The sequence below is a fragment of the Gastrolobium bilobum genome, unplaced genomic scaffold (assembly GCF_033153095.1).
Source record: "Gastrolobium bilobum isolate Gb01-03AN ecotype WA unplaced genomic scaffold, APGP_CSIRO_Gbil_v1 utg96454, whole genome shotgun sequence".
Classification (NCBI taxonomy): domain Eukaryota; kingdom Viridiplantae; phylum Streptophyta; class Magnoliopsida; order Fabales; family Fabaceae; genus Gastrolobium; species Gastrolobium bilobum.
This window is the reverse complement of record NW_026897811.1, coordinates 2,731-27,626: the sequence shown is the minus strand read 5'-3', so window position 1 is coordinate 27,626 and position 24,896 is coordinate 2,731. Positions and strand designations below refer to the sequence as shown.

General features: G+C 37.1%; 1 protein-coding gene across 1 annotated transcript; it reads right to left on the bottom strand.

The window, feature by feature from the left end:
- Positions 1–23,336: 23,336 nt before the first annotated feature.
- LOC133310505 (uncharacterized) lies at positions 23,337–23,768 on the bottom strand. Its single transcript, XM_061511438.1, has one exon. It carries the CDS (start codon positions 23,766–23,768, stop codon positions 23,337–23,339), a length of 432 nt encoding a protein of 143 aa, XP_061367422.1.
- Positions 23,769–24,896: the final 1,128 nt, after the last annotated feature.

The following is a 24,896-nucleotide window of genomic DNA, read 5'->3' as shown; positions in this document are numbered from 1 at the left end:
CTCAATGGTATATTTATCTAGGACTTAGGAAAATGTGTAAAGGTGTATAGTATTATAGCATTGCATAAGCTCAAGTCATACACATCATCAAATGCATAAATGAATCTTGAACTAACAAGTCAAACATGCATCTAAAGGTTTTTCAAATGACTTAAGCAAAAAAAAGAATCATGGTATTATAACAGTTACATATTCATGGCCTTATACATCCGTTAAGAAAAGTCAAATCAAGTGGTTTAAATCGTTCAAAATTGGTTTGGAAAGAGTACTTACATAAAATATACTTTTCTAGTTAATTTCCACAACCAATCATATGCTTTACAAGTCATAGAAACCATATTGAAAGAAAGGAATTTTCGAAAATGTGTAAAAAGGTCACTGCCATGAAATATTCGGATATCTGACCAAGAATATCCAGATATCAATCTCCGGATATTTGATACTGAATATCCGGATATCACATATCCGGATATGTGCGCGATGAATATCCGGATATCTACTATTTTAAACGACTATAAACGGCTAGTTTTCGAATTGGGTGCCTATATAAACCCCCCTAACATCTCAAATACACACAATTCGGTCATTGATCATTTACCAAGTCTTTATCACTCATTCTAGCTTGCTTTTGCTCACATATTACTCATTTTGATCATTGCATAGACTTGAGCTTATCTTTGTTGTTAGGCTATACACCTACTAGTTCTTCAATTTGTAATATCTGTACTTTGAGAGTACATATCCACTCTTTATCACCTTCATCTTACTTCTTGAATCAAAAGGGGAGTGAACCCTTGTGTTGGTCTGCCAAGAGACAGAAGTCTTGGAAATGGGAGTGAACCCTTGTTAGTCTACCAAGAGACAGAAGTCTTGGGAATTTGTAAAGGTTTGTCAAGCACCCGTGAAGCTTGACCGTTAGTGAAAGATTTGATCGAGCGACTTCAGTCTGGACGTAGGTCACAGTGGTAGTGACCGAACCAGGATATATCAAGTTTGCAAATCTCTCTATCCCTTATCTCTTGCATAAGCATTGATTAATCATTTGAGCATATTTAAATTCATATCTCATCAAATATTTACCTGATCTATTTTTCTGTTATTTAGTCACTACACGCTGTAAATTATTTAAATTAAATAAATTGGCTTTGAAAAAGAAAAGTAAGGCATTTTAATAGAAATATTTTTAAAACTTAATTCACCCCCCCTCTTGAGTTTGAGGCCACTTGTACAACAAGTTGGGCCTAATGGGTCACACACTAACACCTTATTGTCATGATAATATAGCATTAAAGGTATTGGGCCTAATAATGGTTGTTAGCCCAAGAAGAAGTTTGGAAGCCCACCAAAAGGGAAAAGGGCGCATGGATCATGTAATGGGCTTGGATGGTCCAAGACATTACTAATTAATTTAATTAGTTAAATTAATTATCAAATATTTAAATTTTGAAATTTGAATTTGAAATTTGAATTTGGAATTTGAATTTTGAAATTCGAATTTTGAATTTGAAATTTGAATTTTGAAATTTGAAATTTGAATTTAGAATTTAAATTGAGAATTTGAATTTTGAATTTAAATGTTTGATCGTTTGAATTTCAATGTTTGGGCATCATTGGGCACCATAACAAAAGGATAAGTCAAGATCTTGTTGGAATAAATCCCAAGTATCAAGAGGAGATCTTTGGGCATCATCCAAGGCTGATTTGGGGCGCTGATTTTGGGGTCTTGTGATGGTCATAGGATCAACCAAATGAGCTCCAATCAGATTTGGTTTGTTGAGAGAATAAGTGAGTGAGTTGGCTCAAGTTTGAATGCAACTGCTCAACGTATCTAGACTGTTTTGAGGCTAAATGAGGCGCACCATATGGCTGGCAATATGATGGTTGTTAAGTCAGATTTTTGTTGAGATATGCACTTGATATCATGAGGATAGGATAGGAGGTTGTTGGCAAGATTTGATTTGCAACAACTCCACTCATTCCTCTCCTAGTGTGCGGTACATAGGGCTGATTTTTTAGTGAAGAAATCAGATTTTTATTCACTCATTCTCTCATCTCCTCTGGTCATCCTTTTGTGAGGTTTTTCTTAAGAGAGTTTTGAAAATTACCTAGCACTTTCTAAGTGAATTCCATGCGCCACTTTTGTGTTTTTTCTTGCTTAAAATTCACTCAACTAAACACCTTGATATTACCAATTCAAATGGAAATGTACTTGACATGTACGATGATTCATTAGATATTTCATTTAACAAACCTTTCCTCCTACCTCTCCATTAGGGACGCCTAGCTTGCCTCCCTTGGTGTTTGTTGGTGGCCTTGAAGAAGAGTTCTTCCGTCTTGACATAGGGTGGTGTGGATCAACATTAGAGGGCTTGTATCTTCAAACCTCACCTTGATCATCTTCAAGTTTTGGAAAGCAAACAAGGTAACATCCATGTCCTAAAGCATGTTTCTTGATATGGTATGTGTAATTCCGCTTTGAAAATTTTGTTTTCATCCTCACATGCTTTACGGCCTTCAAGGCCATTTTCTTTCAGGCCCTTGATCTTGTGATTGGCCCATTTGACAACTGTAATGGATCACAAGGTGTTGTCTCCTTATTTATATCATTCCCTCCCTATTCAAAAGGATTTGTCCTCAAATCTGCACCTACATCAAATGGAGATAAATCAGAAACATTAAATGTTGCATTAACATTGCACTCACCTGGAAGGTCAAGCTTGTAGGCATTATCATTTATCCTCTCAATCACTTGAAATGATTGATCACCCCTTGGAAGCAGTTTGGAACGTCTTTGGGCTGGAAATCTCTCCTTTCTCAAAACATTCAAAACAAACTTTAAATACTTAACATTCTCACTCAAGTGTATGCTATAAATCAGAATGTCATCAAAATACACACCCACAAAATTTTTAAGGAATGTATAACACCTCACAATTTTAAATTAAGTATTTAAAATATTAAATGAGTAATTAAGTAAAGGATTAGTGAAAATCCTAAAGATTAGGCCAAAATACAAAGAAAGGACAAAATGATAATTAGCCAACACGCAACCCTAGGAAGATAAAAATTTAGTAGAAGGTCCCAGATGATAAAAATAACCCTAGAATCAGATTCAGAACAAAAAATTGAGTGGTTAGGCAAGTTTCAGAAAAATCAGTTAATAATATTTTTTCCGGGTCAAAATACCGCGGAACGATTGCACCGTAAAACGTGCCAATTGAGTTTTGAGCTCTAGGTTTCAAATATGAGTTATTAATGGTCTATAGAACTAGAAAATATGATTTCTGATAATATTTGATGGAATTAAGTCAGTTTGGGGAAGCGTGCCAACGACGCGCGCAACAACTTAAAACAATGTTTTCTCCGAACGACTGGTAAACTCTTGATTCATCTGATCAAGTATAATTAAAGGAAAATGGTTAATGTTAAAAATTAGAGTTTCTAAATATGTTGCGAATTTTTGGACGTTTGGTGAAGGTTCGAAGGAATTTTAAAACGCGTGAGGTGGCGTGGGACCCACCCCACTTAAACTCCACTTAAGCCACCTCACCCTCACTATTCATCACCACCTTTCTTTCCCTCTTCCTTGCCAAACCCGAGCTGCAGCCCTCTCTCCCCCTTCATTGTGCAAAATTTCATTTGATCACAACTTAGCCGTTTCTTCACTGAATCCATCGATTTTTGTCTTGAATCTTGATGAAAAACACCTTCTAAACACATTGGTACCACTCTTGAGCCTTGAAACCGTGTGTTAGGGGAGATTCAAGCCATTTACAGATTCGAATTTTGGAAAAAAAATGGAGGTTCATGGAGTCATTTGAGCTTCCATTGCTTGGAGGAGTCTTGGGGTAGCATCAAGCCTTGGTTATGAGTATATTTCCATCCATTTACATGGTTTGATTGTAGTTGATATTCATGAACCCTAAACCTTATTTTTTTGATGTGTGATATTAGAGAGCTCAATTGGGAAAAGTTTGTACATGAAAGTGTCTTAGAATAATGTGTATTAACTATAGATGCAATGAAAATTTTAAGTGAAAAATGTGATTTTGTAACTTAGAATATTTTTGAAGTGTCATGACTTGGATTTTGGAAAAATGTTTTAAGATGTTATTGTTGAGTTGTTAGATGATTATATGTTAATATAATGGTGTTGTAAGAGGTGTGAAATGATGAAAATTGAGTGAAAAATCATTTGGAAATTCAAGTGTGTAATTCTGCCATAAAGGGAGCATTAGGGAGTTTAGGTTGTTTGTGTTGATTGGATGATATATCAAGTGTTGAATGGTATTAAAATGGGTTGTGTGGTGGTTGGAAAGTGGTAGAATCAATGGAAAATAATAAATTGTATTTAGGGACATAAAAGAACCTAGAGCGAATTATTTAGCAAAACGATGCTTAAAAGACGTAAAACGGAAAAACGACACTTGAATTAGCCTCTTGGCAACCTAAGGATGTGTAATAAAATGAGAAAGAAAATTTAGAAAAATAAAATTGAAAAATTTCCTTGTTTGGCCGAACCTTCCAAGGGGAGGTGAGTGATTTTGACGTTTTTCGCGTTTTGATGGAATTGACGTATACTGATGGCTGTACATGGTTATGTAGGTTGCCATACGTCGATTTGAATCCTGAACCGTGAGTCGGTGGATTGCCCTTGGTCCTGGACCAAGTGGATTGATGTAAGTGATTGGATCAATGCATGTATCATTATGAATTAGCATGTGTTGTGTGAATTTTGAGTAATTGGGAATGTCCTCTGTGTAGGCATTCTGTTGAGTAACAAGTTTGGGAAATAAAATGCTGTGGAGCTAAGTGGAGGAACAAATTAAGGTAACCTCTTGGTACTGGGGCTTGTTCCCCTTTTGTGTTCCACCATGCCAGTTGATGGTATTGGTAGGAAATGTGTATGAGTAGTGTAGAACAGCATGAGCATGCATGTAGTATTTATGAGGGTACTTATGTACCGAGTCTCTGGCCAGTAGACAGTGTAGCCTTCGGGCAGTGCGGACTTCCACTGGATAGGTCTCCGAGAGGGAGTTCCAGTTGACCTAGGGTCGTGGTGTGTCATCTGGGTAGGAGAACACTAGGAAGTCTCGGGTGTATATGGATGGAAGGGGTACCTTGGTTGTGGTTCTTGGAACACGCCTTGGATGAGACCCGTAGACTTATATGCCGAGGACGTTGCATGGTATTGGTAGCTACCATTCCAGCTTCGTCGTATTTTATATCCCGATATTCCCTAGTTTCTCTAAATCCCTTGCTATATCCCGTTTTGAAAGTGGTTGTTTTATATTATTTATATGCATCGAAGTGAACCATTGGGCAGAGTTTTCTCCAGAACCTCTGGGTTACTGAGATATATCCGTATATCTCACCCCGTCTTGGGGCACTATTTCAGGAGGTAGCAGTGGCAGTGGAGCGGCGGGCAAGAAGCCCGTAGGATGACTAGTGGGAGCACCTTTACCATTTTGCATTTTATTGGCCATGTGGCCTAGGCTAGACTTAGGGCATGAACATCTCATATGTATGTAGGATGAGTTCATTAACATATTTGTTCATGTCGTTTTGCCTAAGTCTAGTAGTTTGTGTCATTTAAGCTTATGTTTCGATTTGTAATTAAAGTTGTAATATTTATAAGTTGTAATTTGAAGTTGAAGTTGTAAGTTGTAATATGCAAGTTAAATGTTGTAAATGTGTGAAATGCATGATATACTATGACGGAAGGGCTTTAGGCCTATTGTAGGTTTAAGATTACTTGTATGTTGGAAATATGCATGAAAAGGGACCTTGTTGATTGAAACCATTTAAGGATTTAAAGTGAGCTATATTGTGTAATAAATATAAATTGAGTTGGGTTGTAAGTGCCCCAAGACATTGTTGGTCCTTGTGTGTGCCACCCATTGGATTATTAGGTACATTTGAGGTACTAGTGAGCTTACGTAAATTTGGGGAGTTTAGGAAAAACAAAGGAAACTCTGGCGAATTTTCTGTAGAATTGGCAGATTTTAGACGAACTTCGGGAGAGCATATCTCCCTCAACAAAGGTCTGATAGGGACGTGCCATATTCCATTTTAAAGCTTGAGATGTCCCCTACATTGTGTCAAAATATGAGAATATTCTAGGTTGCACGCAGCCCTGTAGAAGCCAGTGAAAACTGACTGTCCAGAACCCTCTTATGCAGGGGCTGTTTCTGGCAGTTTTTGGGAAATTAATTCCTGCTTCGTTTCTCAGTCAAATTAAGCATATGATATATAAAATTTAAGGTCTAGGTGTCTAGTTTGTAGCATAAAAATTTGAGAGCAATTGGATGAGGGGATTCTCTGCAGTAATTCGTAGAGTGAGTGTGGTTTTGAGCTGTTTTGGGGTTGGTTGGCAGTTTTGCTTGTCCAACTTCAAACGGCGTTAACCGGAGCAAACGAGCTCCGATTAAAGCGTGTGATATCTTTTTAGAAAGGTATTTAAATAAGAAAAAAGATAACTAGAGAGGAAGGTCTGATTTCGTCCGGTGCGTTCGTAGAAAAATAATTAGTGAACCATGTTCAGATAGGTAAAAACGTAAGATTGGCAAATTGGCTAAGTGGGTTTATGGGAACCCCTTAGTGACTTATAATAAGTAAAGTAAGATGTAAAAATAGTTTAAATAAGTATTCCGCAAGAGTTTACAGTTATGGTCACAACTTTTAATTATTACGCTTTTATTGTTTTAAATGCTCGCGTAATAATCAGAAAAAGTTTATTCGCATTTTTATAAATGAATTGCTGTGATTGTAACTGCGCTTAATATCATGATTAATGTTAACAACACCGGTGTACAACGAGCTCTTACAGAATGCACGCAAAATATGATTCATCAATCTCATAAAGGTGTTGTGTGCGTTAGTTAAACCAAACGGTATAACCAACCATTCATACAACTCATATTTTGTTTTGAATGCAGTTTTCCACTCATCACCTTCTTTCATTCTGATTTGATGATATCCACTCCTAAGATCAATTTTAGTAAAAACAGTTGCACCATGCAACTCATCTAGCATATCATTAATTCGAGGAATGGGATATCTATACCTTACAGTGATATTTTTGATGGCATGACAGTCAACCCATATCCTCCAAGAACCATCTTTCTTAGGCACATGCAATACTGGAACAGCACATGGACTCATGCTCTCACGCACATGCCCCTTTTGCATAAGCTCATTAACTTGCCTTTGGAGCTCCTTTGTTTCTTCAAGGTTGGTTCTATATGCTGGCCTATTTGAAATTGTTGTCCCTGGTATGAAATCAATTTGGTGATCTATACCCCCTTATTGGTGGTAAACCATCGGGTATTTCTTCAGGGAACACATCCTCAAAATCCTGCAAAATAAAAATAATTGCACTAGGCAAAGAAGAATCAACTTCATTAGAGTTAAAGCAAGCCTCCTTATACAGGAGTACAATCATAGGCTGTTTTAGGACTAATGCTTTGTTAATCTCGCCAACTTTCACAAAGAAGTTCTCCTTTTTTCTCTCTTTTCTTCTCTTTTCTCATTGCCTAAAACTTGTTTTTCACTCTTTTTCTCTCTCGAATTTTCTCTTTCTTTTTTCTTGTCACTCTCTTTTTTCAACCATACTTGATCCTCATACACTTGCATTGGACTTAAAGGAGCAAGAGTAATGGTTTTGTTACTCATAACCAACAAGTATCTATTAGTGTGCCCATCGTGCATATCAAACTGCCATGGACGCCCTAAGAGAATATGTCCAGCTTTCATTGGCACAACATCACATAACACCTCCTCATCCTTATACTTTCCAATTGAAAATGGAACTACCACTTGCTTGTTCACCTTGATTTTTCCACAATCATTCAACCATTGTAGTTTATATGGTCTGGGATGCTTTAGAGTCTCTAAATTTAACTTATCCACCAAACTAGTACAAGCAACATCTATACAACTTCCTCCATCTATAATCACGGAACACACCTTGTCCTTTACATTGCATCTAGTATGAAAAATAGTTTCTCGCTGCAACTCTTTATCTTCTTTAACTTGCTCATTAAGAGCTCGTCCAGACACTAAAAGCTCTCCTTCAACTGGTAATTCAATATCACTTGCATCTTCTAAAGAAGGCATGGATTCTTTATTAGATTCATCTTCACTTTCAATATCACCATTATCTTTCAAAATCATGACTTTGTTGTTTGGACATTGAGAAGAAATATGACCCCTTCCCAAACACTCAAAACATTTTATGTATCTATTTTTAGAAGTTTGAGATTCGGTTTTACCTTGGTTGGAAGTGTTCACAACTTGGTTGGTTTTAGAGGAACCAACTGGAGATTCAGAACGAGGCTTCTCTTCATTTTTATTCCATGTTGGTCTTGAAGGCGAAGTTGAATTCTTCCCCTTACGCATGGTACCCTTCCTTTTGAGTTACCTCTCCACCTTTATGGCCATGTGCACCATGTGTCATCTAACTCCACATAATGTTGTAATTCTTGATAAATTCAGAGTTCTAGATAAGAACCAAAGAGAAGAAACCTCTTTATTATTTTATAACTTCAAAATCTAATTACAAGAGTTGTATCCTCCCTTATTTATACTTGGAACATCCCTCCAAGAATAAGAAAAGACTGACAAATGAATAGATATAATTTAAAGTTGACAACTTGGAAAAAGGAAAAAACTCTAATCAGCCCACTAAACATTAATGACATTAGAAATGTGAATCAACCCCACTAAGAATTAATAACATTGAAAATGCTATAAGCCCCACTAAGCATTAATGACATTGAAAATTGCTAATTATTCTACTCAACCTCCATTGCATTGATGGCATTAACTAACTTCTAAATTCCTTAGGTCCTAATATTGTATTAGTTTAGTGTACTTTATGTAATTGTGATTGAAGATTGAAGATTCAACATCATGATGATAGAGTTTGATCTTTCCTCTTCTCTTGTTATTTCTTTTTGTATGTCTGAGTAGAGTCCTTTGTAGTTAGATTTCAATGGAACTCAAAGATGAATTTATATATGGTTGATTGAATATTGTGATTATCTTTTATGTGATGATATGAAATTGTCTTTGTCAATTCTTTCCATTAAGGGAGCAGTGTAGAACATGAATGTTTACATTATTTCTGTAACTAGCAATTTCATCATCAGTGTTCTAGTATTCAAGGGATTGGAACTAGGACTCTGATGTAATCTTTAAAATCTTAGTGCTTAATGTATGTATTAAGAAGGGAATCACCAAGGGATTGGGGTTCTTGATTAATGTATCAACCAAGATAGTAAGGGATTACATCTTGGTGATAAGAAAAAGGTTGATTGACATCACATGGGAGATAATTCATAATAGGATTGATTCTTACATAAGTTTATGGTTGAGGGACATTGATTTCTTACTACTTGTTGTAAAATTATAATTCACATTTCAGTTATTTTACCAAGTCCAAATACAATTCAAATTCTGGTGACAGTTATCAATGCATTCAATGAATTCTTGTTTGATTCAACTTAATTATAAGTGGTTAGTTAGTGTTTGAACATAAATCCTCGTGGAAACGATATTTATTTATCATTTTATTACTTGTACGACTGGTACACTTTCTAAAGTTGCAACAGCTGGCCTATTTGGAATTGTTGTCCCTGGTATGAAATCAATTTGGTGCTTTATAACCCTTTATTGGTGGTAAACCATCGTGTATTTCTTCAGGGAACACATCCTCAAAATCCTGCAAAACAGAAACAATTGCACTAGGCAAAGAAGAATCAACTTCATTAGAGTTAAAGCAATCCTCCTTATACAGGAGTACAATCATAGGCTGTTTTAGGACCAATGCTTTGTTAATCTCATCAACTTTCACAAAGAAGTTCTCATTTTTTCTCTCTTTTCTTTTCTCACTACCTGAAACTTATTATTCACTCTCTTTTTCTCTCGGATTTTCTCTTTCTTTTTTCTGGTCACTCTCTTTTTTCAACCATACTTGATCCTCATACACTTGCATTGGACTCAAAGGAGCAAGAGTAATGGTTTTGTTACTCATCCACTTGCTTGTTCCGCTTGATTTTTTCACAATCATTCAACCATTGTAGTTTATATGGTCTGGGATGCTTTAGAGTTGCCAAATTTAATTTCTCCACCAAACTAGTACTAGCAACATCTGTAATGCTTCCTCCATCTATAACCCTGGAACACACCTTGTCCTTTACATTGCATCTAGTATGAAAAATATTTTCTCGCAGCAACTCTTTATCTTCTTTAACTTGAACATTAAGAGGTCGTCCAGACACTAAAAGCTCTACTTCAACTGGTAATTCAATATCACTTGCATCTTCTAAAGAAGGCATGGATTCATTATTAGATTTATCTTCACTTTCAATATCACCATTATCTTTCAAAATCATGACTTTGTTGTTTGGACATTGAGAAGCAATATGACCCCTTCCAAACACTTAAAATATTTTATGTCTCTATTTTTAGAGGTTTGAGAACTTGGTTGGTTTTAGAGGAACCAACTGGAGATTCAGAATGATGCTTCTCTTCATTTTTATTCCATGTTGGTCTTGAAGACGAAGTTGAATTCTGGCCCTTACGCATGGTACCCTTCCTTTTGAGTTGCCTCTCCACCTTTATGGCCATGTGCACCATGTGTCATCTAACTCCACATAATGTTGTAATTCTTGATAAGTTCAGAGTTCTAGATAAGAACCAAAGAGAAGAAGCCTCTCTATTATATTATAACTTCAAAATCTAATTATAAGAGTTGTATCATCACTTATTTATACTTGGAACATCCCTCCAAGAATAGGAAAAGACTGACAAATGAAAAGACATAATTTAAAGTTGACAACTAGGAAAAAGGAAAAGACTATAATCGGCCCACTAAACATTAATGACATTGGAAATGTGAATCACTCCACTAAGCATTAATAACATTGAAAATTCTATCAGCCCCACTAAGCATTAATGACATTGAAAATTGCTAGTTATTCCACTCAACCTCCCTTGCATTAATGGCGTTAACTAACTTTTGATTACGATTTAATTTGGACTTGATGTCTTCATAATTAGCCCACATTTCTTGAATCAGCTCACTAAGAGTTTCTTTAAACTTCTTGGCACTTGATCTTGTGATTGGCTCATTTGACAGTTGTAATGGATCACTACGTGTTGTCTCCTTATTCATATCATTCCCTCCTTCTTCAAAAGGATTTGTCCTCAAATCTGCACCTACATCAAAAGGAGATAAATCAGAAACATTAAATGTTGCACTAACAATGCACTCACCTGGAAGGTCAAGCTTGTAGGCATTATCATTTATCCTCTCAATCACTTGAAATGGTCGATCACCCCTTAGAAGCAGTTTGGAACGTCTTTGGGCTGGAAATCTCTCCTTTCTCAAAACATTCAAAACAAACTTTAAATACTTAACATGCTCACTCAAGTTTAGGCTATAAATCGTAATGTCATCAAAATACTCACCCAATAAGTTTTTAAGGAATGCACGCAAAATATGATTCATCAATCTCATAATGGTGTTGTGCACATTAGTTAAACCAAACGGTATAACCAACCACTCATACAACTCATATTTTGTTTTGAATGCAGTTTTCCACTCATCACCTTCTTTCATTCTGATTTGATGATATCCACTCCTAAGCTCAATTTTAGTAAAAACACTTGCACCATGCAACTCATCTAACATATCATCAATTCGAGGAATGGGATGTCTATACCTTGTAGTGATATTTTTGATGGCACGACAGTCAACGTACATCCTCGAAGAACCATCTTTCTTAGGCACATGTAATACTGGAACAGCACAGGGACTCATGCTCTCACGCACATGCCCCTTTTGCATAAGCTCATTAACTTGCCTTTGGAGCTCCTTTGTTTCTTCAAGTTTGGTTATATATGCTGGCCTATTTGAAATTTTTGTCCCTGGTATGAAATCAATTTGGTGCTTTATACCCCCTTATTGGTGGTAAACCATCGGGTATTTCTTCAGGGAACACATCCTCAAAGTCCTGCAAAACAGAAACAATTTCACTAGGCAATGAAGAATCAACTTCATTAGAGTTAAAGCAAGCCTCCTTATACAGGAGTACAATTATAGGCTGTTTTAGGACCAATGTTTTGTTAATCTCATCAACTTTCACAAAGAAGTTCTCCTTTTTTCTCTCTTTTCTTTTCTCACTACCTGAAACTTATTATTCACTCTCTTTTTCTCTCGGATTTTCTCTTTCTTTTTTCTGGTCACTCTCTTTTTTGAACCATACTTGATCCTCTTACACTTGCATTGGACTTAAAGGAGCAAGAGTAATGGTTTTGTTACTCATAACCAACGAGTATCTATTATTAGTGTACCCATCGTGCATGTCAAAATGCCATGGACGCCCTAAGAAACATGTCCGGCTTGCATTGGCACAACATCACATAACTCCTCATCCTTATACTTTCGAATTGAAAATGGAACTACCACTTGCTTGTTCACCTTGATTTTTTCACAATCATTCAACCATTGTAGTTTATATGGTCTGGGATGCTTTAGAGTTGCCAAATTTAACTTTTCCACCAAACTAGTACTAGCAACATCTGTGCAACTTCCTCCATCTATAACCATGGAACACACCTTGTCGTTTACATTGCATCTAGTATGAAAAATATTTTCTCGCTGCAACTCTTTATCTTCTTTAACTTGAACATTAAGAGCTCGTCCAGAAACTAAAAGCTCTACTTCAACTGGTAATTTAATATCACGTGCATCTTCTAAAGAAGGCATGGATTCATTATTAGATTCATCTTCACTTTCAATATCCCCATTATCTTTCAAAATCATGACTTTGTTGTTTGGACATTGAGAAGCAATATGACCCCTTCCAAACACTTAAAACATTCTATGTATCTATTTTTAGAGGTGCGAGATTCAGTTTTACCTTGGTTGGAAGTGTTCACAACTTGGTTGGTTTTAGAGGAACCAACTGGAGATTCAGAATGATGCTTCTCTTCATTTTTATTCCATGTTGGTCTTGAAGACGAACTTGAATTCTGCCCCGTACGCATGGTACCCTTCCTTTTGAGTTGCCTCTCCACCTTTATGGCCATGTGCACCATGTCATCTAACTCCACATAATGTTGTAATTCTTGATAAGTTCAGAGTTCTAGATAAGAACCAAAGAGAAGAAACCTCTCTATTATATTATAACTTCAAAATCTAATTACAAGAGTTGGAACATCCCTTATTTATACTTGGAACATCCCTCCAAGAATAGGAAAAGACTGACTGTAACTGTGACACCCTCCCCTGTATGTATCCAAGGGAGATGCCTGCTAAATCTTATTAAAGTCGCAACGATAACGAAATCAATTATGTACATGCATTTCAACGTCACGTGATAAAACTTGCATTAAACTCGAATCACCTAGGTAAAACGGCTAGAGATTTCATAAAAACGTGTAAAGCTGAAATCGTAAATATTTCAGAAAAGCTATCTGTCTAACAAAAATTCTATAAAATCGAAAATACAATCTTTTGAAATGGATGTGTTATAATTTGAAATTAGACATTTGGGGCTTTACGTACATATAAAATTTATAGCATTTGGAGATCTGTAGCTCCGGAAACAGAACTCGCAAGATGCAGGTTAAATTAGAGTAAAAATCCGAATTTAATACATACAAAATTTGTTTTTAAAAAAATACACTCTATAGGCCAATAGAACCCAGATTGCTTCCAATAAAATTCAACTACACGGGACCTAATCATTACTAACAATTAACCATTATAATTTTACACATTTTCAGCCAACTAAATCATACTTTACATTCAAAAGTCTTAATTTGTTTAAGAACTGAAAATTTGATAACTAAGTAATAAAGTACGGGGTTACATAAGTTCCATACAAAAAAAATATCATAAAAATTCATGCTACGACCATGTTTCACAACAAAACAGAAAACAAATTCTAAACTTGCCAATCTCCAAATTATTACATCAAGTTCAACGTTCCACACTCAAGCCAACCAAAAACAGTGAACACACGTAGCATGACCAAACAACAATGAACTTAAACAGAATTTTTTCCAAGACAATTACTCCATCAAATACTTCTTCGTCCTCCTGCAATTTTATAAAAATTGAGCTCCAAAAGGGGTGAAAAAATTCCCAGTAGTGTGATAGAAAATCCAATAATGCAACAATATTAATTTAGATATAGAATTTCCAAAATATGTCACATCATCAAATAAATTCCGAACAAATGCCAAAATGCAACCGAATGCATATATAACGCCAGAGTATTGTATGTATCTAGCACTAAGGTGCACATACTAACTGAACTCAAGGGAGATTCCATTTGGCCCTGACAGAGGTGAATTTGAATTGAAGCCTATGCGAATTGAGCCACGGCTCCTTCTCCCTGGTACCTGAGGGATGCCTATATGATGTATGCTCAAACATATGCTTCATTTCAAAATTTTCGGTTTTCCAAACTACATGTACCATGATGTATGTTATTCTATATTATGCTTCACACACATGACAATATGTTGATATATGATGTTCATGAGCATGACCAAAAAAATTCGGAATCAGAAAAATCATAGTTCTCATGGACTATGGCACCAATATTTCGAACATAATATGTCTCCAAAACCGAATTCCAACAAGTCGTCTTCAAGGTCAAATCACAAATACTTTCAAACAAAATTTTATGGGGACACATGAGCAACAAATCAAAAATTCACGACCTAAATTAAAAGTCACAAAAGATTAATCCTCCAAACACTTACCTTGAGGCTATAGATTTTTTAGTCAATATATCACCAAATCAGTCCACTCTTTTAGAGGCTTGCGCACCTAAACAATAAGGTACCAAATCAGAATTTTATTTTATATTATCCTATACGTCACATACAATTTCCATATCTCCTAATCCTTGGTTTTTAATCGAAATATCATGCTTCAAATACTAATTAATTTCTGACTTAAATTTAATTTTACCAATCGTTAACAAGTGACAAAACCATTATAACACCTCGTAATTTTAAATATGAAATTATATAATGTGGGTTAAAAGGGAAGGATTAGTGAAAATCCAGAAATTAAGGCCAAACTGGGTGAAAAGGGAAAAATGGTAAATTACCAAACACGTAACCCGAGGCATGAAGGAAATGCGTGTGGGATCTATATTGAGATTATAGAACCTAGTAGTTGATGGAAATCTTAGGCATAGTGCCTTTAAAGTGAAAACCAATGATAAATTGTATGTTGAGCCTTGAGATGGCTAAGTTAATGGTAGGAGTGGCCTTGTATGTAGAAAATCATGAGTGAAATTGGTGGTTTAAGGATCTGAATTGGCCAATGTTATAAATAGAAATTGTAATGTGTGATCCATATAATAACAGTGAAATGTGTTGAGAAATTGGTTGCCAACGTGTTTTGATGGAAGTTAGAAAACCTGAAAGGTCTAATGCAAGTGTAAGGTACAGGAATGGTTCCTGTTGTGTAGTAGGTGCAGGATTGAAATTGCACGTTGTAGGTTGAGAACCCGAGGAAAAATGTATGTGTATTCAACTTGTGGCTAAATGCCGTAAATGGGGATTATCCCCTCAGAAAAAAGAAATTGCAAATGAGCGTGAACTAGATGATGACTCAGTGAATTGCACTGAGAAGTTGTTGAGAGTCCATAACAGTGTGAAATGTGGAATATGATGTATAGAGAAGCTGGTTGTTGGATAAAGTAAGACTATGTGATGCGTGTTGCTAAAAAGGAATTCCCTGACGAAAGTGCTAGAGTTCACTGGAATAAAATTAAATTGATGGTTAAGTATAGGATGGAATGTGTCAGTGACTGATAGTTGCCGGTGAGGCACGAAGTGTATTAGAATAGATATGATCCTATGTGGATCTGTTGACGAGCTAAACATGTTAGCAAAATCTTCAAAGAGAAATTCTGGGGTCTATATGTAATATAACCCAACTTGTGAAAATTGCAACTGCGATGTATGCTCCGGTTGTTCACATATGGTGTCACCGAATGATGTTGAAATCGAGAAGGATTAAAGACTCCCATTGGGCCTTTGAAATGCTGGGCCATTGTGAAATGAGGCTCAAAAGCCAGAAAATTGTGAGGTAAATGATTCAGTGTGAAGCCCGTATGCTGGGAAAAGCTACTTGGGAACGGGAGACTGAGATTCTCCGGCTGTATCCTGAGTTAGCATGTAAGTATAACTTAATTTTGCGGACAAAATTCTAAAAAGGTGGGGTGAATATAACACATCGTAATTTTAAATATGAAATTATATGCTATAATGTGGGTTAAAAGGGAAGGATTAGTGAAAATCCGGAAATTAAGGCCAAACTGGGTGAAAAGGGCAAAATGGTAAATTACCAAACACGTAACCCGAGGCATGAAAAAAATTGAGTAGAAGACCTCAAATGATAAAAATAATGCCGGAAATGGATTCAGGACGAAAAATCGAGTGAATAGGCAAGTTTTGAAAATTTTGATGAATAGTGATTTTTACCGGTGTAAAAATACTGCGGTATAATTGTACCAATAAGCGTGAAATTTTTATCAGTATTTCTAGGAAACAAAAATATGCCTTGAACCAGAAAAATATGTGGATTGTGAAATTGTAGTTGAAATTGATGTTTGAATTAAAGTTAAAACGCGTGTGGCACCCGCTTACCCAAAAAGCCACTTAAGTCTTCACTTTCCTCACAAACCTCACGATCTCTCTCTCTCCTCTTTCTCTTTTCCCTGCGTGAGTTCTTTCCCCATTGAATGCTTTCAAGCTTTTCATTCAAACCATCACTTCCCTTGGCCAAATCCTTTGAAATTTATAGTGAAATTCATTGGAAAACCTATTCTAAAGCCATTGGTGATACTCTCTAGCCTTGAAATCACTTGTTGGAGGGGTTGTGGCTTAGGGAAAAATCTGAAAATTGGGGAAAAAGGATGTTCATGGAGGCAATGGGCCTCTAGTTGCTTGGTGAAGCCTTGGTGGAGTGTCTAGAGTCGTTTGTGAGTATATTTACATAGTTTTGTGGTTGATTTCATGGATCAAAATATATGAATCCTATTCTTGTAATTGTTGATTGGTGATGATAGGAGGTTCAAATGGAAAAAATTGCATTACTGAAAATGTCTTAGAATGACTTGCTTGAGTTAGAAATGCTATGAAAATTTAGGTGAAAATGTTGAGTTTTCAACTTAGAAAAAATAAGTGTCATGAAAGTGGAGAAATGAGTTGTGTAAAATTGTGTAGTGAGATGTTGTAGAATATGATTAAATGAGTGTTGAATTGTTAAATGATGATGATTGATGAAGTAAAATTTATGGTGATGTGGGAATTTTAACTTAGGAAATTTTGTGATGAGTTTCTAGACCTTACGAAATTGGTATGTGGTGTAATTGAACAATTGAATCATGAAGCATTGGTATAGTTTAATAAGGGGATATTATGTCATGTGTAAGTGTTGAATTGGATTGAAAATCCTTTGGGATCCTAGAATGAAGAATTCGACCTATTGAGGTCATGGATGGTTAGATGATGTAAAAGTGATATAGTTGATGTTATATGATCGTGATTGGTGTTTACATGAATGGTAGGTTGATTTGATGTAGTGAAATTGAAAGGAGGAATGTTGGATGTGTTGTTTGTGTGAGATTCTAACCATATTGATGCAAATAAGGAAAATGATGTGAAAATATGGTATAACCAATGAGTGATGCCTTGTGCATAAAGGGTGATTTAGTTTAATGACTAAAATGGTTGAAGTAATTGGATTAAATGTAGTTGGCCACTAGGCCTAAGTTGTTTTGTTGAGAATTATTGTATTTGAAAGTGAATGGGTTGTCTTGAAATTGTATTGATGATCATGTTGATTGATCATTATAGGTTTCCTCTCTCGGACTCAATAGAGGAGAATTAAGCTTGGAGCTTACGTTGAGGAGCATTGGCTTCAAAGTTGAGGTAAACCTTTGGAACTTGGGTTTTATTCCCTCGTGTGTTCCACCACACATAGTGGAAGGTTGTGGTTGGATTTGATGCCTTTGATTATGTATAAATGTATGTTCATGCATTATTGACATGATTGTGTGACATGCTTGGAGCATGTTGTGTGATATAATTGTGATCTCTGGCCATTAGATGTGTGTTGGTTTGGACTTCCGCTGGAGATATCATTTGGGGATTCCAGTCGGGGTTGTTGCCGTGGGGCCGACTCTGGGAGCGATACCAGGATGATCCAAACGTGGGACTTCCGCTGGATAGGGCTCATGAGGAGTTCCGGTTGGGTTTTGCCATGGGGTCGTCTCAACCATGGGAGAGGCACCAGGAAGATTCCGAGAGTTATATGATGGGGTCTTTTAAGGGAATCCTGATGTGGATGTCCTTGGATTTGTGCCCAGTTGTTGTTGTGTGATATTTGTATGTTATGCATTTTATATGATGATCATTGTATGCACATTGAGTGAGCCATGGGGTGGAGTGATCCTCTAGTACCCTTGGTTTACTGAGATATATTTGTATATCTCACCCCGCGTTTGGGGACATCATTTCAGGTCTTGCTGAGCATGGTGGATCTCCGGGCAAGAGGCCCGCTTAGTGGAAGAGTATAGCGTGAGGATCATTTGGAGGGCATGACATATTGAAGGATTCCATTTGATGTACATAGCATTGTATTTAACATTTTGGACTTAGGTCATGAACTCGTTGCATGTGGATATTGTCATGCTCTTGTATATTTATGACTATATGTTAAGTCCTTTAAAATTGATGTATAGTTATGCCTCTTGTTATTCTTGTATTTTGAGTGAGCATGGGACTTGTCCATGGCCACATAATAGTATTTTGAGGCATTGGAAGACTTGAGTTGTAAATAGACCATTGGTTGTGTAAAATGGCTAGGATATTGCAAATGGTTGTAATGGATGCATTCATAATAAATATGCATGATGGAAGGGCCTAGAGCCTACATTAGGACATGTGTAAAATGTATATGAAGTAGCAATGTGTTAAGAGTAAGTTAGACCACTCATTTTGGATCTTAAAAGCTGTCATCTGTCATTTTTGCTGCATAGTAATTGATTACTTTTCACTGGTAATCGATTACCTGCAACAGGGAACAAAAAATTGAGCTTCTGTCTTCAAAGTAATCGATTACCAGAGCTTTGGTAATCGATTACCTAGTTCAGTAATCGATTACCAATATCTAGTAATCGATTACCAGAAAACAGGGGAGCCCAATTTGAGGTTCTAGTAACCTTGGGTAATCGATTACCTCAAGGATGGTAATCGATTACCACTGTGTTAAATTTTGAAAATGTGTTTTTCTAAAATCTGAAATAAATGGTATTGCTTAGAGAGATTATATTTGGTATGTTTTATGCTTCCGCGAGTTTTGCATTTACAATTATGGCGTTGTTTTAATTTATTACGGAAACAGTTAATGTTTAAAGAAAGGAATGGAATAAAAGAAAAAGTTTACCCGTAATTTAATTAACTCAATTACTGTGATTGTAACTGCGCTTAATACCATATGCAATGATAACATTACCGGTACGTAACGGGCTGTTACAACCATAATCTCCTAGGTATCTATATGTTCGGTTTTTAGGCCATCACCTTGATGCTTCCATTTTCGTTTAACATAACATTTCCTACATGACTTCAGTGTGAGCGAACAAGGTCTTTAACATGCTGTCCACACGGTTTTAGCACATGCAAGGCTTGTTAATTTTTGCTAGTCCAAATGAACAGTCCCAAAACGATGAGGAGCTATCTTCCAAGCTCAAAATCGGTTCTTTATGCTTGCATGCACCAAAGGCCAAGGGTTTTTTTGGCTGAACAGAAAGGAGGAAAGGAGAATGACAAAAAATATGTCCTCCTTGTTTACAATCAAAAGCTGAAACAGTGAGGGAAAAGGGAGAGCTTGTTGTTCGAGTTATACCTTCTTGCATGCACCCAAGTGCTCCCAAATCGGTCAAGGAGCAACAACCAAAGGAGGAGCAGCACCCCCACCCTCCTTCTATGCAAGAACTCGAGTTTCAATCTGCATACAAGGAAAAAAGGACTCAATCAAAACCGTAAGGAGATTAAAGGAACAAGGAAGTAGAGAAGACACATCACCTCCTCCTTCTTGATGTTCGGCCGCGCGCACAAGGGAGAGAGAATGAAGAATGTGAGCTTAGGTTTTTATGTTCTCTTCTAAGGGGCTTGCGGCTTTGTGAATGAGTGGAGAAGGAAAGGAATGTAATCTTAGGTGTTTGGGGTTCTTGTCATAGGGCATACGGCTGAGTGAAAGAGTGGAGAAGGAAAGGATAAAGTTTTGTTTAGATTCTGAACAAAGGTGGCAAGAAATCAGATTTGCCTATCACTTAGCAGGCGCATAGGAAGAGGAGATAAGAGGATAAGTGATTTACTTCATGACCAATGAGAAGCAAGCATGCAGATTTTGTTTTGGATAACTAATGTTTTATTTAAAGGTTAAGGTTAAAGGGATTTCGGCTGATTTACTCCTTCCTTAAGGAACTTGGGCCTCCGCCCATTAAGGAGATTAGGACCCAATTTGACCTCCTGATGGACATGATCTCATGTATATACTAAGTAGTAACTAGGATTTTTGTATGTTGTAATTAAAATTAATCCTATCCTTTTATACTAGTGATCCGATTTCTTAACATGCATTTACATTCATAATTGCATTTTAAGTAAACTTCCTAATTTATGCGAGATGTTACACTCTCCCCACCAAAATAGAATTTTGTCTGCAAAATTAGACCTACGTACCTAATTGAAGAGTTCCGGGTAACTATTCCTAATATTGTCTTCACGCTCCCAAGTTGCTTCATAAGTAGTCGTATTGTTCCATATCACTTTCACCAATGGTATCTCCTTGGAACGAAGTTGCTTGACTGATCTCTCAAGAATTCGGAACGGGTGAATAGGGTATGTCAAATTTTTCTCTAATTCCTCCTCTTCTAGTTGTACTACATGGGATGGATCAGAGATATATCTTCTCAACTGAGACGCATGGAAAACGTTATGAATCCCCGACAAATTAGGCGGTAACGCCAATCGATAAGCTGATTTTCCAATCCTATCCAAGATAAGGTATGGTCCCAAGTACCGCGGACTCAACTTCTTCGTTCCTATTCTCTTGCCAAGTCCAGATGTGGGCGCGATTTTCAGAAACACATGGTCTCCCGCCTCAAAAGTTAGAGGTTTATGATGATTGTCATAGTAACTTTTCTGCCTTGCCTGGGCCCTTTGCATATTTTCCTTGATCCTCTATACTTGCTCTGAAGTATCTTGAATCATGTCGGGTCTCAAAATACTTCGTTCACCAACTTCTACCCAACATAAAGGAGATCTGCATTTCCTCCCATACAAAGCTTCATACGGTGCCATTCTGATGCTGGAGTGAAAACTATTATTGTAAGCAAATTCCACTAAAGGAAGGTACTTGTCCCAACTGCCTCCTTGTTCTAAAATGCAAGCTCGCAGAATATCCTCTAGAACCTGAACAGTACGTTTAGTCTGACCATCGGTTTGCGGATGATAAGCAGTACTTAACCTCAAATGGATTCCGAGAGCTCGTTGGAAAGATTCCCAGAATTTAGAGGTGAACTTGGGATCACGGTCGCTGATGATGCTGGTGGGAACTCCGTGCAATTTCACAATTTCTCGAAGATAAATCTGAGCGAGCTTCTCTGTATTATACGTTGTTCGGAAACTCAAGAAATGGGCTGATTTTGTAAGCCGATCAACAATTACCCATATGGCATCAAATCCTTCACGAGTCCTGGGAAGTCCGACTACAAAGTCCATAGAAATACTATCTCGTTTCCATTCGGGAATTTCCAGAGGTTGAAGAAGTCCCAAAGGTTTCTGTTGTTCATATTTCACTTTCTGATATATTAAGCATCGAGCTACATATTCTGCAATGTCCCGTTTCATACCCGGCCACCAAAACGAAGTCTTTAAGTCATGATACATTTTAGTGGATCCAAGATGAACGGTATAATTACCCTTACGGGCCTCTTACAAATATTCTTGTTTAAATTCATCATTCGGCACTACTAACCGACCTTGAAACCTCAACAATTTATTTTCATTCCAAACAACATTTTGGTAACCAGCCAATTTATGAACTAGTCCCTTATTTATCTCTTTGAGCCCTCTCTATTCTACGGATTAACTCATTCTCTACTTTGATTCTGCCCAACCTTATTCCACGCCTTCTTTTGCTAACAGACAAGTTTAGATCCCGAAAGGCTTCAAGTAGTTTTAGTTCTTCTATCATCAGGGTGGCAGTATGAAGAGTCTTACGACTCAAGGCATCAGCTACTACATTTGCCTTGCCTGGATGACACTTGAGTTCGAATTCATAATCCTTCAAGAATTCCATCCACCGTCGTTGTCTCATGTTTAGTTCCTTCTGATCAAACAAATACTTCAGGCTCTTGTGATCGCTGAAAACGTCAAATTGCGAACCATACAGATAAAGTCTCCATATTTTTAGTGCGAACACTATAGCTGCCAACTCCAGGTCATGAGTAGGATAATTCTCCTCATGGGGCTTTAATTGTCGTGATGCATAAGCTACAACCATATGGTCTTGCATCAACACACAACCAAGGCCCTTTAGAGAAGCATCACAATACACTTCAAACTTTCTGGTTGGATCCGGAATAGTAAGTACAGGAGCACTGGTCAATCTACCATTTAGCTCAAAGAAATTCTTCACAAGCGTCAGTCCACTCAAAAGGCTGTACTAATTGGGAGAAGTTCTGGATGAATCTACGATAATAACCTGCGAGCCCCAAGAAACTCCTCACTTCAGTGACGGTCTTAGGTCGCTCCCAATTCATTACTACTTCCACTTTGCTGGGATCCACAGCAATACCTTCGGCTGAAATTATGTGACCTAAGAACTGGACTTCATTTAACCAGAATTCACACTTCGACCACTTTCTCTTTAAGGATTTGTAAGACTATTCTCAAATGTTCAGCATGCAGTTCTTCATTGGTAGAATAAATTAGTATATCATCAAAAAATACAATGACAAACTGATCCAAAAATGGGCGAAAGATACGGTTCATATAATCCATGAATACTGCCGGAGCATTAGTAAGTCCAAACGGAATCACCTGATATTCATAGTGACCATATCGAGTCCTGAATGTCGTTTTCGGAATGTCCTCCGGTTTAACCCTGATTTGATTATATCCCGACCGCAAATCTATTTTAGAAAACACCCTAGCACATCTCAACTGGTCCATCAGATCATCAATTCTAGGAAACAGATGTTTATTCTTTACTGTCACCTTGTTCAGTTGACGGTAATCCACACACATGAAGAAGTGCTGGGTTTGATGAATTCTTTTGACGAAATCTCTTCTATTTGTTTCTTAAGTTCCCGAAGTTTCAGTGGTGCCATACGGTTAGGAGCAATAGAAATAGGTCCAACTCCAGGAAGAAGTTTAATAGGAAATTCTATCTCCCGATGAGGAGGTAATCGAGGAATTTCATCAGGAAACACCTCCACGAACTCATTAACAACAAGAATATTTTGAAGTTGGGTATCAACCGTATTCTCAGACTCAATTAACAACAAGTACCTTTCAGCTCCCCGAAGGAGTTCTTTTCTAACTTGCAATAAGGAAATAGTAGCAAAGAACTGAGAATTACCATCTTTAGAAGGAACGATGACCTTTCCTGCTTGACAGTCCAGAGTTATTCCATTTTCTGCCAACCAATCCATATCGATAATCATCTCAAGACTGAATACCGGTAGAATCACTAAATTCACCATATAAGTCCTTCATTCAAATTGTAGAATACAACCCCTGCAGGTTTCTGATGCTGTACAAGATCCTCCAGTAGGAGTATTGATTTGCAGTTCATAGGGTAAAGGAATCGGGGTGAGACCTAGTCTCATTGCAGTGTGCCCCGCAATAAAAGAACCTGATGCTCCAGAATCAAAGATAACGGAAATAGGATAACCATTCAAGATCACATTACCTCGGATCAGATTCGAATACTTTTGGGCTTTATTGGCATCAAGAGTGAACACCCGAGCTTGAGTAGGAGGTTGATTCGCATTCTGAGGGCAATCAGAAATGAAGTGTCCCGGTTGTCCATACCTGTAGCACAAATTATTCCCGCGTTGGCATACACCAGTATGATTCTTCCCACAAGTGGCACAAGCAGAGAAACTTTGTCATCCGGCTGAGGATTGTCCAGGAGCATTATATTTGGTATGTTTTATGCTTCCGCGAGTTTTGCATTTACAATTATGGCGTTGTTTTAATTTATTACGGAAACGGTTAATGTTTAAAGAAAGGAATGGAATAAAAGAAAAAGTTTACCCGTAATTTAATTAACTCAATTACTGTGATTGTAACTGCGCTTAATACCATATGCAATGATAACATTACCGGTACGTAACGGGCTGTTACAACCATAATCTCCTAGGTATCTATATGTTCGGTTTTTAGGCCATCACCTTGATGCTTCCATTTTCGTTTAACATAACATTTCCTACATGACTTCAGTGTGAGCGAACAAGGTCTTTAACATGCTGTCCACACAGTTTTAGCACATGCAAGGCTTGTTAATTTTTGCTAGTCCAAATGAACAGTCCCAAAATGATGAGGAGCTATCTTCCAAGCTCAAAATCGGTTCTTTATGCTTGCATGCACCAAAGGCCAAGGGTTTTTTTGGCTGAACAGAAAGGAGGAAAGGAGAATGACAAAAAATATATCCTCCTTGTTTACAATCAGAAGCTGAAACAGTGAGGTAAAAGGGAGAGCTTGTTGTTCGAGTTATACCTTCTTGCATGCACCCAAGTGCCCCCAAATCGGTCAAGGAGCAGCAACCATAGGAGGAG